At 28.8% G+C, this 13,555-nt stretch overlaps 4 protein-coding genes across 4 annotated transcripts; 3 read left to right on the plus strand and 1 right to left on the minus strand.

The window, feature by feature from the left end:
* Positions 1-334: 334 nt before the first annotated feature.
* PmUG01_04022700 (conserved protein, unknown function) lies at positions 335-2,990 on the plus strand (the record flags this gene model as incomplete). The annotated part of the gene is made up of 7 exons (XM_029003226.1): positions 335-442; positions 839-1,501; positions 1,665-1,862; positions 2,092-2,160; positions 2,302-2,519; positions 2,697-2,765; positions 2,960-2,990. 7 exons carry the CDS (start codon positions 335-337, stop codon positions 2,988-2,990), a joined length of 1,356 nt encoding a protein of 451 aa, XP_028859681.1.
* Positions 2,991-3,353: 363 nt separating this feature from the next.
* IspF (2C-methyl-D-erythritol 2,4-cyclodiphosphate synthase, putative) lies at positions 3,354-4,485 on the minus strand (the record flags this gene model as incomplete). The annotated part of the gene is made up of 2 exons (XM_029003227.1): positions 3,354-3,439; positions 3,669-4,485. 2 exons carry the CDS (start codon positions 4,483-4,485, stop codon positions 3,354-3,356), a joined length of 903 nt encoding a protein of 300 aa, XP_028859682.1.
* Positions 4,486-5,239: 754 nt separating this feature from the next.
* On the plus strand, positions 5,240-7,639 carry PmUG01_04022900 (3'exoribonuclease, putative; the record flags this gene model as incomplete). Its single annotated transcript, XM_029003228.1, has 8 exons — positions 5,240-5,372; positions 5,562-5,640; positions 5,848-5,950; positions 6,144-6,258; positions 6,503-6,591; positions 6,778-6,837; positions 7,192-7,317; positions 7,538-7,639. The coding sequence occupies 8 exons, from the start codon at positions 5,240-5,242 to the stop codon at positions 7,637-7,639; spliced, it is 807 nt and encodes a 268-aa protein (XP_028859683.1).
* A 1,783-nt stretch (positions 7,640-9,422) lies between these two features.
* PmUG01_04023000 (phospholipase A2, putative) lies at positions 9,423-12,288 on the plus strand (the record flags this gene model as incomplete). The annotated part of the gene is made up of 3 exons (XM_029003229.1): positions 9,423-9,818; positions 10,154-10,779; positions 11,250-12,288. The coding sequence occupies 3 exons, from the start codon at positions 9,423-9,425 to the stop codon at positions 12,286-12,288; spliced, it is 2,061 nt and encodes a 686-aa protein (XP_028859684.1).
* Positions 12,289-13,555: the final 1,267 nt, after the last annotated feature.

A 13,555-nucleotide genomic window follows, 5' to 3' on the forward strand; every position in this document is an offset into this window, starting at 1 on the left:
TGTTTGTCCATACCAATATAAATGGGGGAAAAGTTTGAATGAAAAACTCCGTTTTGCAATTTTTTAAACCCTGAAAAACAAAAAAAAAAAAAAAAGGAAAGAACGAATATCAAATTTAATAGCTTTCTTTCTTTCTTTCTTTCTTTCTTTCTTTTTTTTTTTTTTTTTTTTTTTTCTGCACCGCCCTATTTCCCTATAACCAAATTTTTGGTCTCCTTTTATTTGAAATATTAAACGAAAAAAAAGCGTACAATATTTCATTACCATATATACTATCAGTAGCGTATAGTAAAAGGAAAATTTAATATCCTCAAATATTTACAAAGTAATGAAAATGTATTTTAAAATTTTTTATGAGAAATTTAAAAATGAGTTTACCTACCTCCGGGAAGAAAATGAAGAGTTACCTGACCTCTTAACGTGTGACAAGCCAAATTCGATGGTTAAAGAAGGGAAAAAAAAAAAAAAAAAAAAGGGAAATAATAAAATAAGGAAATAATAAAATAAGGAAATAATAAAATAAGGAAATAATAAAATAAGGAAATAATAAAATAAGGAAATAATAAAATAAAGAAATAATAAAATAAAGAAATAATAAAATAAAAAAATAATATAATGGAGAAATACAGTAATATAATGAAATTCAGTATAATGTAAAAAAATAGTCAAATAAAAAAATAATGTGAAAGAACATCAAAAATGAGCAGCATGCGAGGAAGTACTGAAGGCAGTTTATCACCTTAAGCCCACCGCACACACCTATAGGTTGTAGTGCTATGGTGATATGCGCTCCTATAACAATCTTCTAAACTTGTTTTCATTTTTTCCTTTTATGTAGGAAAATGATACAATAGTTCGAAGGATACCAAAAGTAATTCTGCAGCGGGTTGAAGAACAGAACGCAGAGTACACGAAAGAAAATAATATTCATGTGAAAGTAGAAAAAGTGAGAAACATGTTTATTAACGCAAATAAGTGTACATATGAAATGATAAAATGTAAGATGGATGGGAAATTTTGGAATTTTTTATTATCCCATTATATTGAAAAAGACATAAAAATCTCGAGTAATTCTTGGCTTTTTAATGAGTATTATTTTTACCAATATATAAATTGTGCTTATGATTTTGAAAATTCCAATTATGATGTTTTTCAATATGAAAAAAATGATTCAATAAATTGTAACAGACCAGTAATAGAAGAAATATGTACATGTGCAAAGAGGTTAATCGAGATATATAATAGAAATGAAGAAAAAAAAATTTTTTGTATCTTTTTTTATTTTGCATTATGGTCAAATCAATTTGATCTCAGTTGGAACCCCACGAAAAACAAAACAGAACAACATAAGACGGATGAAAAGGACATAAAGAACAAAACGTTAAGGGAAAAACAATTTTACTTCAATGTAGATAATATTGACAAACTGCACAATAGTTTTTATTTGGAAAATATACTATCTAATGATGTAGATGATCTTTACAAAGATATAGCTACACCGGTATAGAATGAACTGGCATAATACTTTTCTAAGCATGCCTACATTTTTTTGCCATTCCTTTTCCTTCTTGCGTCCATATATATATATATATATATACGTATGGAAAAAACCGATTAAATATACAGATAACTCATATAAAAGGTGCGTATTTCTACTTGATCAGGCCATGAAATGGAAAAGGTTCGACATAGTTTTAGACAACATGGGTGTTGAGTTCATAACGGACTTATGCCTTTTATATTTTCTAACTCGTTACTTTGACGCAGTTACTATTCACGTGAAGAAATGCCCGCTCTTTGTATCAGACACAATGGCAAAGGATGTTCATTACGCGCTAGATCGTCTATGTTCCGATGAACGGGTAGGATGGAACACAAAAATGGGAAGAGCTTGTACAGATAGACTTGTCATGTTCGTGTAGTGATTAGCGCGGTAGTTTTCCAAACTGCTTCTAACGTTATTCATACCTTTCCATGCAACGCTTGCTACGCTAACTGCACACCTTCCGCGTACTTCTATTACACAAGTGTCCATTTAACAGTACTTTATTAAAACAATAAAATTTATTTTTATTTTAAAATTTCTTACAGTACCCCAACACGGTGTTTATGGCCAAAATGTGGAAGGAGTTAATAAACGCGCAGAAGTGGAAAATTAGGGTAAAGGGCCAAAAAATAAAATAAAAAATAAAAAAATAGATTCAATTTGTACATATTGAAGCTATTTTTTCCCTCGCTTCTATTACTAATGGTATACGCTTCTTATTTTAATTTTTTTTTTTTTTTTTTTTTAATCGAAAGGATGATATATACTGGAATATGCCCCTGCCATATTGGGTTATGTCTACGAGTTTACTGGATGAGCTAAAACAAAGTAATTTCGTTTGTTTCAAGGGTGATGCAAATTATAGGAGGTGCTTAGGAGATTTAAACTTCAACTTTTCGGAACCCCACAAAAATGTATTGGGTTATTTTCCCTTCAGAGTTATCGCGTTACGCTGTTTGAAGTCCCCCTTGTGGTAAATCATAAAATATAGGCCAAAAATGAATGAAAAATGAATACAAAATGAGCCAAAAACGAATCTAGAACGAAATATACTTTCATGTATACTTGCACATATGCCTTATTTCCATCATTAAGATGATACTACACGGCAAACATTTTTTTCCTTTTTTTCTTTTTCGATCTCCTATAGTTGCGGCGTTGAAAAAAGCATTGTTGAGGAGTTGAATAAAAGAAGCAGCGACTGGAGTAACTACGGCGAGTAAGTGAAATAACAAAAAAAAAAAAAAAAAAAAAAAAAAGCAGCTAAATATAATAAAATGTAGTTAAATGAAGTAGATAAACTTAGGTTACTTTGATGCCTGTGATACCCACCATATATCACGTTACTACACATTATATCATGGCATATCACACCATACCACATCTTATTTTTTTTTTTCTTTATCCTTTCAGATATGCCATTTTGCAGTACTTTTCACCCTAATAGGTTTACCCACTGAGTGAGAGTCCTTAAGCTTAATTGTAAAGGGACATAATTGTGGTAAAAAAAAAAAAAAAAAAAAAAAAAAAAATTAACCATCTTGGGTATACTATAAGTTGTGAAGGAATAATTAAAATCATCACAGCTACAGCTACAGCTGTTATGTTGTCTCACGGTATTATTTTTATTTTATTTTATTTTAAATGCATGTTTGCTTGTGTAGAATAACTATAGTTGCAATCCTACAGCGTTACAAAAAAGAAAAAAATATTAATGAATATATAAATAAATATGCAAAAATAATATATGGGGCTTAACAGTGGCTATGAATTTAAAAAAAAAAAAAAAAAATTAAGGCAGAGCTTCTTAATTTTTTGGAATTAATAAAACGTTGGCGAAACATTCGACTGCCTTCTTTTCTCCTATTACGCCTAACTTTTCGTGGGTTTTTCCTGCACAGTAGTATAACAAATTATAACATATGTGTGCACTTACAAGTTCATACGAACATATATTCATGTATACATATATAAGTACACAAATGTGGAAGAAGGGTGCACTTATGCTGCTTTTAAAAACAAACGGATTAAACGAATCATTTCTTTTAAGCATTACGTGGCTCATGTTTTCAGCTTATATATTTTATTTTTATTTTTATTTTTTTTCAACAACTTTACTTACCTTTTATATTTATTTGGGACTCATCAATTTGCAATAAGGATGATATATTTTTTATAATTGTATGTCTGATGGGATATATTTTTGGAATTTCTGCTATAACATTAACGTCTATATTTGCAATCGCGTATTTTTTTTTATGTAGTAATAGTCTTACATATCTTAAAAAGGATGCAGAATTTTTATTTTGATAATTTTGTTCTTTATCAGGAAATAAGGTGCCTATATCCAAAGAACCTAGGGCTCCTAAAATTGAATCTACAATAGAATGATATATTATATCTCCATCACTATGAGACCGAACGAAAATATTTTTTATTTTTACACCACCTATGGTTAATATTTTGAAATTCTGCTCGCACGTATTTTTTTTAACCCACTTCAAAGCATAACCCTCCTTATGAATAGCTAACTCGTGTGCACAATTAACCCCATGTTGAGCATCAAATTCGCTGTTATCCTTTCCCCCGTGTTGAGCAGCAAATTCGTTCTTAGTACTGCCCCCATTTTGAATATTCAACTCATCCTCACCTTCTGTATGTACTTTAATTTGATGAATATCATATCCTTGACCAATTCTTATACCATCATAAGAAAATACCCCAAAGGTTGTTTTTGTTTTTGTTTTTGTTTTTTGTAATATTGCTACTATATCAACTTTATTTTTCCTACAAATGAGAAAGGAGCACCTCGTGATATTATTTATTTTTTTTATAAATTCTTTTCCTTCTGATTGTGTTAAAATAAAGAAATAGTAACAACACATAAGCAGCGCGGCATAGTTATATGCCCTTGAAAAAAAAATATATGAACGGTTCATGCAAAATGGGTTATAAAAAAAAAAAAAAAAAAAAAAGTGACTAAGTAGTGACGTGGTGACTAGGTAATGTGACGAATTAATTATGCATGGTCAGGACGTTATAAAAGTAAAATTAATTTATTACGCCATAATGCATAGTAGCAAAAAAAGCGTGGTAAATTAAAGGGAAAAATTTAGAAAATGAAAATTTAACCCAACATGATTATATTCGTGGGTGACAGAATGTATACATACATATATATTCGTGTTAACTGCTTCGTAAAAACAAAAATTTTCTGATATCTAATTTTTTTTCGTCCCTGTGGGTAGTTTTATCTAACCTGATGAAGCTCCATTTTAACGTTCATATATAAATATATAAATATATATATATAAATTTATATATATATATATATATGTACATATATGTACATATATGTACATGTATGCATATATATGCATATATATAAATTTATATTTATATATTTATTCTTTTTATTTGTATATGTACCGATGTATTTTCCACAAGTAATGCTCTTAAAATATAAACTGAAATGTTTAATTATGTAGGACTTCAAAAAAAAAAAAAAAAAATGCATATGTACATATATATACATGTACATGCATACATACATGCATACATACATACATACATACATACGTACGTACGTACGTACATATTACATGCATATTCATTTGTAGGGTTATAATTTCCACCTAATTTAATTATTATCTGATTTAATTATCATCGAAGTTGCCACAAGACTTTTTTAAAATGTCGAACTATAGGGCTCCTTTGCCCCATTACAATTTTAGGAGTAAAACAGAAAAGATCGATGAAGAATTCCTTAAGAGCGGAATATTTAAAAGAATAAACAGTCGTGAGAATAATGAAATAAGAGACATGTGTAAGGATCCGTACATAAAAACCCACATACATAAATGCGTACATATAAATATGCATGCAAATATAAGGGTGTCCTTCGACATAACAATACATTTACATACATTTACATACATATACATACATATACATACATTTACATACATTTACATACATTTACATACATATACATATAACGCATTTTTCCTGTTAGTTATAAAATTAGGAGAGGATGGGTATTCGGACGCTTCTTGTTTTTACTCCTTAGGAAATACAAAAGTTTTAACCTTAATGTAAGTTTTTAAGCTATATTTGTAGTTCCCTATTATGATTATGTGCAGGGCAGTTCGGATATGTGGAGCTCGCGCATTTAGTCCTGCACATTTTTTCCCGTACCTTTCTGCGCATACATTGTTACCTGCACATTCATATACACATACATCGTTCGAGGCTTTCCCTTTCCCCTTTGCTTTTACATTTTTTCATTTTACATTTTGAAGATATGGACCTAAGCCTGACTCGAAGAATGCAACTTATGATAAGGGAAAAGTTTTTTTAGAAATTAAAAGTCTGAGTATGAATGCTTTTGGGACAACCGATAAGGTGAATATATACATATACATATATATATATATATATATATTTTTTTTTTTTTTTTTTTTTTTTTTTTTTTAAACCAATTTTGCATGAAATGTTCATATTTTTTTAACAGTTGCAATTATTCCAAATGCACATCATGATCCATTTGTGGAGATGTTATAATTTTTTTTTTTTTTTTTTTTTTTCTTTTCACTAGAGTGATGAAGACATAAAAAATTTGTTAATAGAGTGTATATCAAGCATTATCTTGTTAGAAAGGTACCCGCAATGTTCTATTAATATAAGATGTTTAATAGTTCAGAATGATGGAGGTACCATTAAAAATTTGTATTAACGTGCAAGTGGAACATTTCCCCAATGTATGTTTGTTATATATATATATATATATATATATATATATATATATATATACTGCATATAAATGAATGAGAACACACATAAATGTGAGCACATATATTAGCACGTGAGTGTGTAAACGCGTGAGAATATAAACGCATGAACAAAAAAAAAAAAAAAAATTAAATGCTTACCATTTAACACTTCTTACATTTGAAGGATGTCTAAGTGCCACCTTAACGTGCATATCTCTTGCTTTGACCAAAGCCCAAATACAAATGCGGGACCTTATAATATCTATAAATATAGTACGCAAAAGAGAAACGCTACGAATACGCACACATACAAACGCATATAAGTATGTGTGTTAATGTGTGTGTATATACGTGTATCTGTATCTGTATGTGTGTGCGCTCGTACGTCTTTCCCTGGATAGCCATGACAATAATGACCTATTAATTTTTTTTTTTTTTTTTTTTTTTTTTTTGATGAAGAATTCTTTAATATGTCCAAACACAAGAAGAGTTTTTCACCTTGTGGACCTCGATGCATTAGTAATACGAAAGATAAACTGTATTATAATTGTAACTGCAATTGCATTTATAATTGTAACTGCAATTGCATTTATAATTGTAACCGCAGTTGCATTTATAATTGTAACCGCAGTTGCATTTATAATTGTAACCGCAGTTGCATTTATAATTGTAACCTCAGTTGCATTTATAATTGTAACCTCAGTTGCATTTATAATTGTAACCTCAGTTGCATTTATAATTGTAACCGCAATTGTAATTATAATTGTAATCACTGTTAATGCTATTTCATATTTTTTTATTTATTTTGCACGTACACAATTTTTTTTTTTTTTTTTTTTAAATCTAACAAACAATATATGTATTTATGTGCAGGAGGAAAAATACTATGGGAGCAAATGCCAAATGAACACAATAACTCTGGGTATTTGCTTAAATTTAAGGACTGTTTGCTTTTTTCATGGAACGGGTAGTTTCTTTAATGACAAAAATTTAGCGCAGGTAAAGAAAAACAAATTTTTAGAATTAAACAAGCAAAATTTTGAAGTCTTTTTTTTTTTTTTTTTTTTTTATAATTATTATTATTTCCTGTGTGTTGATATACACGTGCATACGCGTATGTACATGTACATGTACATGTGCATGTTTGCGTGCGTGCGTGCTTATATATACATATCTGTTTATACATACAACAACGAACCTTCTTCCATATCTTTTTCAGATAATTGGTTATGCTGAATCTGCGTGTAGGTCATTAGGATGTGAAATAAAAAAAACTTTAAAAAATTGCATTCTAAAAAAGAAAGAGTCCTTATCTCCTTGAACAACTTTTATCCTATTTTTTGCTCCGTTCTCATTAATGATGAAAAGAGGTTAAAAAAGTTTACTTGTTTCAAAGGGTGGTTATAAAGCGTATAATGTATTTACGTATATGCCCGTTTTTCGAAATGGTACAATAAATTTTTCGACCATTCATAGATAGATCCTCTTCCTTTGCCCTTGCCTCTTTCCTTGCTTTTTTTTGTGTTACTAACGTATATGTTTTAACTGTTCAGTATTTACTTGTATTTTTTTTTTCGTCCATTTTTTTACACAAATAAATTTCGGTTTTTCGTGTGCTTTCGGGATATTGTAAATATTCAAGTATTCAAGTATTCAAATATACAAATTTCCAAATTTTCATTTTCAAATATTCAAATTTTTCAAATATTCAAATTTTCAGAATTTTCAGAATTTTCAAATTTTATTAAAATAAAAAAGCATTCTCGCCATTTAATGAAAACAGCTTTTACGGAGCTGCTACTTGTGCATGTTGTCAAAAAGGTAAACTGAAAATTAATTATGTTACATATATTATGCTTATTTATATATATACATATATATATATATATGCGTGTGTGTATATGTGTTTTTATATTGCATACAGCATTATGAACAAGTAATATAAAGTGTTCGCTTGAACATGCAATTAGGCATATTGCTTTGTATCCTTTTGAAGGTCTTAAACGAATTCTAATGTGAAGGAAATTTTTTTTTTTTTTTTTCTTTAAAACATAAAACAAACAACACTGATTTTTAAAAAAAGATATACATATTTCAATCTTACATATATATATATATATTTGTGTATTAATTTATTCCCCTCCTCATTAGCATATTATGATCTTTATTATATAATTATTTACATAAATAAGGCGCATAGTAAAATAATACATATATACATACGTACATACATTATATATATATATATATATAGGGTCAAAAAAAATTATGTATGCGTTAATGGAACTTGCTATTATTATTTATTCGGTCATTTCTGTTTGAACATTGTTAAAGTTTTTTTCTTTTTTTCTATATTTTTAACATAATTTCAGTTTGCTTATTTTTTTAATATCTCATATTTATAGATGTGAAACTTTTTAAGATTCTCTTTTATATGATGTTTAAGCTTGCAATATATAATTGTTTTTTGAATATTTTTTTTACCTGTGGTTTATATGATGTAGTATTTTATTCTTAATATTATATATATATAATTGTAGCTTTTCCCTTCTTTCTTCTTTTTTATTATATTCTTATTTTCTTATTTTCTTTATTTCTTTTTTTCTTTTTTATTTTGCTCACCTCTTTTATTTTCATAACTTTTGTTCTCTTTTTCATTTTCGCTCCTTTTTTGCTTTTCCTCAGTTTTTGTTCCCCCAAATATTTTTTCCTTATTTTTTGTTCCCCCAAATATTTTTTCCTTATTTTTTGTTCTCCCATATTTTTCGTTTTCCTCCGTTTTTTTTTTTTTTTTTTTTTTGTTTGCTTTTCGTTATCTTCTCTATTTTGTAACAAGTCCTTTATAATAAGTTGTTTTTTAAAATTAAGTAAAAATATATATGCATTGCTTCTTTTAACCCTTACCCTTGGCTTGTTTTTGCGTTTGTGTACCTTTTGATTTGTTTGTTTTCCCGTTCGATTTTACATTCGTTTGTTTAATATTTTCGCTCGTCTCTATTTCCTTTTCCTTTTCCCTTTTCCATTTTTCTTATAATTTTAATAATTTTTATGCGGTAATCTGTATAATGTAATCCTTATGTGGTTATAAAAGAAGGAGTTAAAAAATGAATGATGATGATGGGAAGGTTTACATATACTCAGACTTATTTACTGCAAACTTTAGCGATGATGAAAAAGATGATGATTATGATACATATGAAAAAGAAAAAAAAAAAAAAATTTCTAGTGAAGATGATGCATTGAAAAATGGTGAAAATGAATATAGTAGACTTCGAGCAGAAAATTCTACCATTTTAAATAATTATTTTAATAATGAAAATATTAAAAATTTTAATAATAATAATCATATGAACAGTACACGGCATGATGAAGTTACAATATTTCCAACAAACAAATGTTACTCGGTTAATTTATTTGATGGTGAATTAGTGGAAAACAGGCATACGATCAAATTGAAGAAGGCAGGTTTTTACTGTATCTGCCTGGAGAACTATAACAGTGTAAGAGGGAAAAAAACAAAAAAAAAAAAAAAAAATTTTTAAAATAAATACATACATACTTATATAAATATATATATATATAAGCATATCAGTGATTACATTTATGATGATGCATTAGATACAACGTGAAAACAAGTTGTTTGCATAGTTTTTTATTTCGAACTCTTTCTTTTTTGATCTGCTCGTTTTGTTTGCATGGCGGTACTCAGCTTTTTTGAAGTTGAACTGTTCATTTCGTTTCATTCGTTGAGCTCGTCATGCTTTGTTTATATTTATGTTCATTTTTTTTTTTTTTTTTTTTTTTTTTTGTTACCACCCCTTTTTCCCCGTAACAGAGTAAGTGGGATGGCATTTACTTAGGCTTGTCGAAAATTCAAGTGGAGCTAAACTACAAATTGCTGTTACCAAATGACAACAACTCGGAGCAGTTTGAAGGAAGTAACAATTATGTGAACAAAGAAATGATAGATAACTACAAGAAAGAAATGGTACATAGTGATGAAGAGGAAAATAACATCATAATTAAACAAGTGCCTAGTCCCCTTTCCAGTTTAAATGATGAAATAAATGAAATATGTAAATATAACTTAGAACAAACGAATATAATGGTAGACGAAACATCCGATAAACAGAAAAAATGTAACAACAAATTTAAAACGAAAAATGCAAATTATTATGGTCCATTTATGGCAGCGAATAAATATGGTTCTTCTGTGTTTGATGATAATAACAACAGCACTGAAACATTTACGTGCACTTTTAATAATGAAGATCAAATTAGAGTTCCGTCAAAGAAGAAGAAATATATTTATTTATTTAACAAGACGGAAAATACATTACTCGACATAACTGTTCAGACTTATATGTCCCTCGGCATGAGCGTCTTGTGCAAATATGGGCTACTCTACTGCGGGAAATACAACCAAAATCCTCGTGACCCCTATGTGCCCTTTAGAAAACCGTACGTTTGAGAGAGGGAAAACGATGCGGCAAAAAAAAAGGAGCAAAAATAAGGAAAAAAAAATGTCCAAAAAAAATATGAACGAAAAAGAAAAAAATATGAACAAAAAAGAAAAAAATATGAACGAAAAAGAAAAAAATATGAACAAAAAAGAAAAAAATATGAACGAAAAAGAAAAAAATATGAACAAAAAAGAAAAAAATATGAACAAAAAAGAAAAAAATATGAACAAAAAAGAAAAAAATATGAACGAAAAAGAAAAAAATATGAACAAAATAGGAGCAAAAAAGAAAAAAATATGAACAAAATAGGAGCAAAAAAGAAAAAAATATGAACGAAAAAGAAAAAAATATGAACAAAATATGAACAAAATAGGAGCAAAAAAGAAAAATTTAAACATATAATATGTTACTAAAATAGCGAGTTTAACGATGCACACATGCCTCATGCATGCTTTCCCCCTTTTGCAGGGTTTCCATTTTGTCCCTGGACGCGGGAGGAATATTGTCCTTGTCCACCTTGATAGTACTGAGCCGAATAGAAAACGAAATAAGGAAAGAGATCGGAAGTAACGATGTGAAGTTAATTGACTGTTTTGATATGATTTGTGGGACGAGTGCAGGGGGATTGATTAGCTTGATGTTGCTGAGAGAAGTAGGTTTGCAAGAAATTATGGAACTTGTTCCAAATATCTTGGAAAAAGCATTTGAAGGAAGTAGAAATATTATTTCAGGAATATTATTTGAAGGATATGATATAAACAATGTGAAAGACCTTTTTATGAAACATATAGGAAGTAACTTTATGGCATCTTATAAAAATATATATTGTTTTGTAACAGCAACAGACGTGAAGCATAATCCGTATAAATTATTTTTATTAAGGAATTATACACATAAATATAATGCTATAAATGGAGAGTCATATGAAGGAATTAATAAAGTTCCATTATGGTTAGCTGCCTGGGCAACAGCATCAGCACCAACATATTTAAAAGGACCAAGTGCACAAGATATAAAAAAATTAGGTTTTAATATAAAACCAGAAATACATTTAGTTGATGGAGCTTTGAAAGCTAGTAATCCATCACTTATCGCTTTAGAAGAATGTGCAAGATTAAATAATAAAAATTTATCATCATTTATTAAGGAAGATTTAGATACCTTAGTTTCTATTGGAACAGGGAAATCTCCAACAAAGCTGACTCAGTCAGATTTTAGTGGAAAATCAGCGTCAACATTTGAAATTTTAATAAATTCCACACATTTGTTATCTAGAGCAAATGATACACATAGGGAGCTTTTGCAATGGCTGTCTGATAGAGAAAATACCTATTTTAGGTTTAATGTGCCAAATATAGGTGATATAAATATAGACAGTCAAGATGTTAGAGATTTCGATCTAATTGCAAAAGCAACACGCGATTACTTATTTGATGAAAAGTATTACGAGATAAAAAGATTGGCGCATAAGCTAGCCAATAATTACATCCGTTCCAAGTACCTTTAAAAAATAAAGTAGTGCACGTTAAAGCGGTGTTTTTTTGATGGGTGAGTAAGGAGCCACATGCGCGATTGTGCATGTATATATATATATATATATATATATATATATAATCATTTATTTATATTTACATTTATATTTGTGCATTTCTTCCCATTTAACATGCACAGTTCTGTGCACACATTTTATATCCCTTTACAGTATTAGATTGTTCAGGATGACCTCAAAATCTACTAAGTTGTCTCATTATGTATTTCCCATTTTTTAGGCTTATGAAATGTACATTAACTTATTTTATCTTTCCATTTTTCCATATCTCATTACCTGACCATTATTCTGTACTGTTTTATTTTACTTGTTAATTTGTATTCGTTATTCTTTTTACGCATTTTACTCTTTTTCATTTTTTTTTTTTTTTTTTTTTTTTTTTTTGGCATTTTTTTTTTTTCCCTTTTTTTTTTTTTTTTTACCGTTAACTTTTATATGCAAATGGGAAAACCTTGGACCATTAGCAGTATTATATATATATGTATATGTATATATATATAGCAAGTGAGTTTTTTTTTTGGGAACGAAAGTAGCCATTCCGCGTTGATCTGCGTTTAACATGTTCATAATTAGTTAACCTCTCAGCAGTTTAACCGCTTAACCGATTGATCATTTAATTTTTTTTTTTTTTTTTTATTACGGGTGAGGTCTTTCTCAACTGTACAATGAAAAAGGTGCCAACTGTTTTGAACACCAGTATATATATATAGATGTACATATACATACGTGCATACGTATGTGTGATAAAAGCGCGCGCAGGTTTTCCTTTTCTCCAATTTTGCCAAAATATTTAACCACTTTGATATGATGTGAATATGTAGTTAATACACAGGAAGGTGGAACAAATAAGGGAAAGAACTAAATGTAACTGTCTTCCCCTTTTTCATAAATAAAGCAAAAATCGAAAGGACGGGGAAAAAACGATAAAATAAAAAAAGTTGAGTAAAAAAATTAAGTAATAAAGCAAAGGAGTATGCCGCAACGTACCAAACACGTATATCTCTACACATACATATGCACACCACTGCTCGAAATATATGCATTGGAAGAACACCCATGAACGTGCTTACACTCTTAGGTGTACTGCGTGGAAACAATTTTTTTTTTCGTACTAATCTGAGCAGGTGTGGATGCCGTGATGATGTATTAGTGAAGGAGGAGGGCATGAAAAAGATATATAAAAAAAAAAAAAAAAAAAATATACACATATAATATATACATGTGC

This window comes from Plasmodium malariae (genome assembly GCF_900090045.1).
Source record: "Plasmodium malariae genome assembly, chromosome: 4".
Taxonomy (NCBI): Eukaryota; Apicomplexa; class Aconoidasida; order Haemosporida; family Plasmodiidae; genus Plasmodium; species Plasmodium malariae.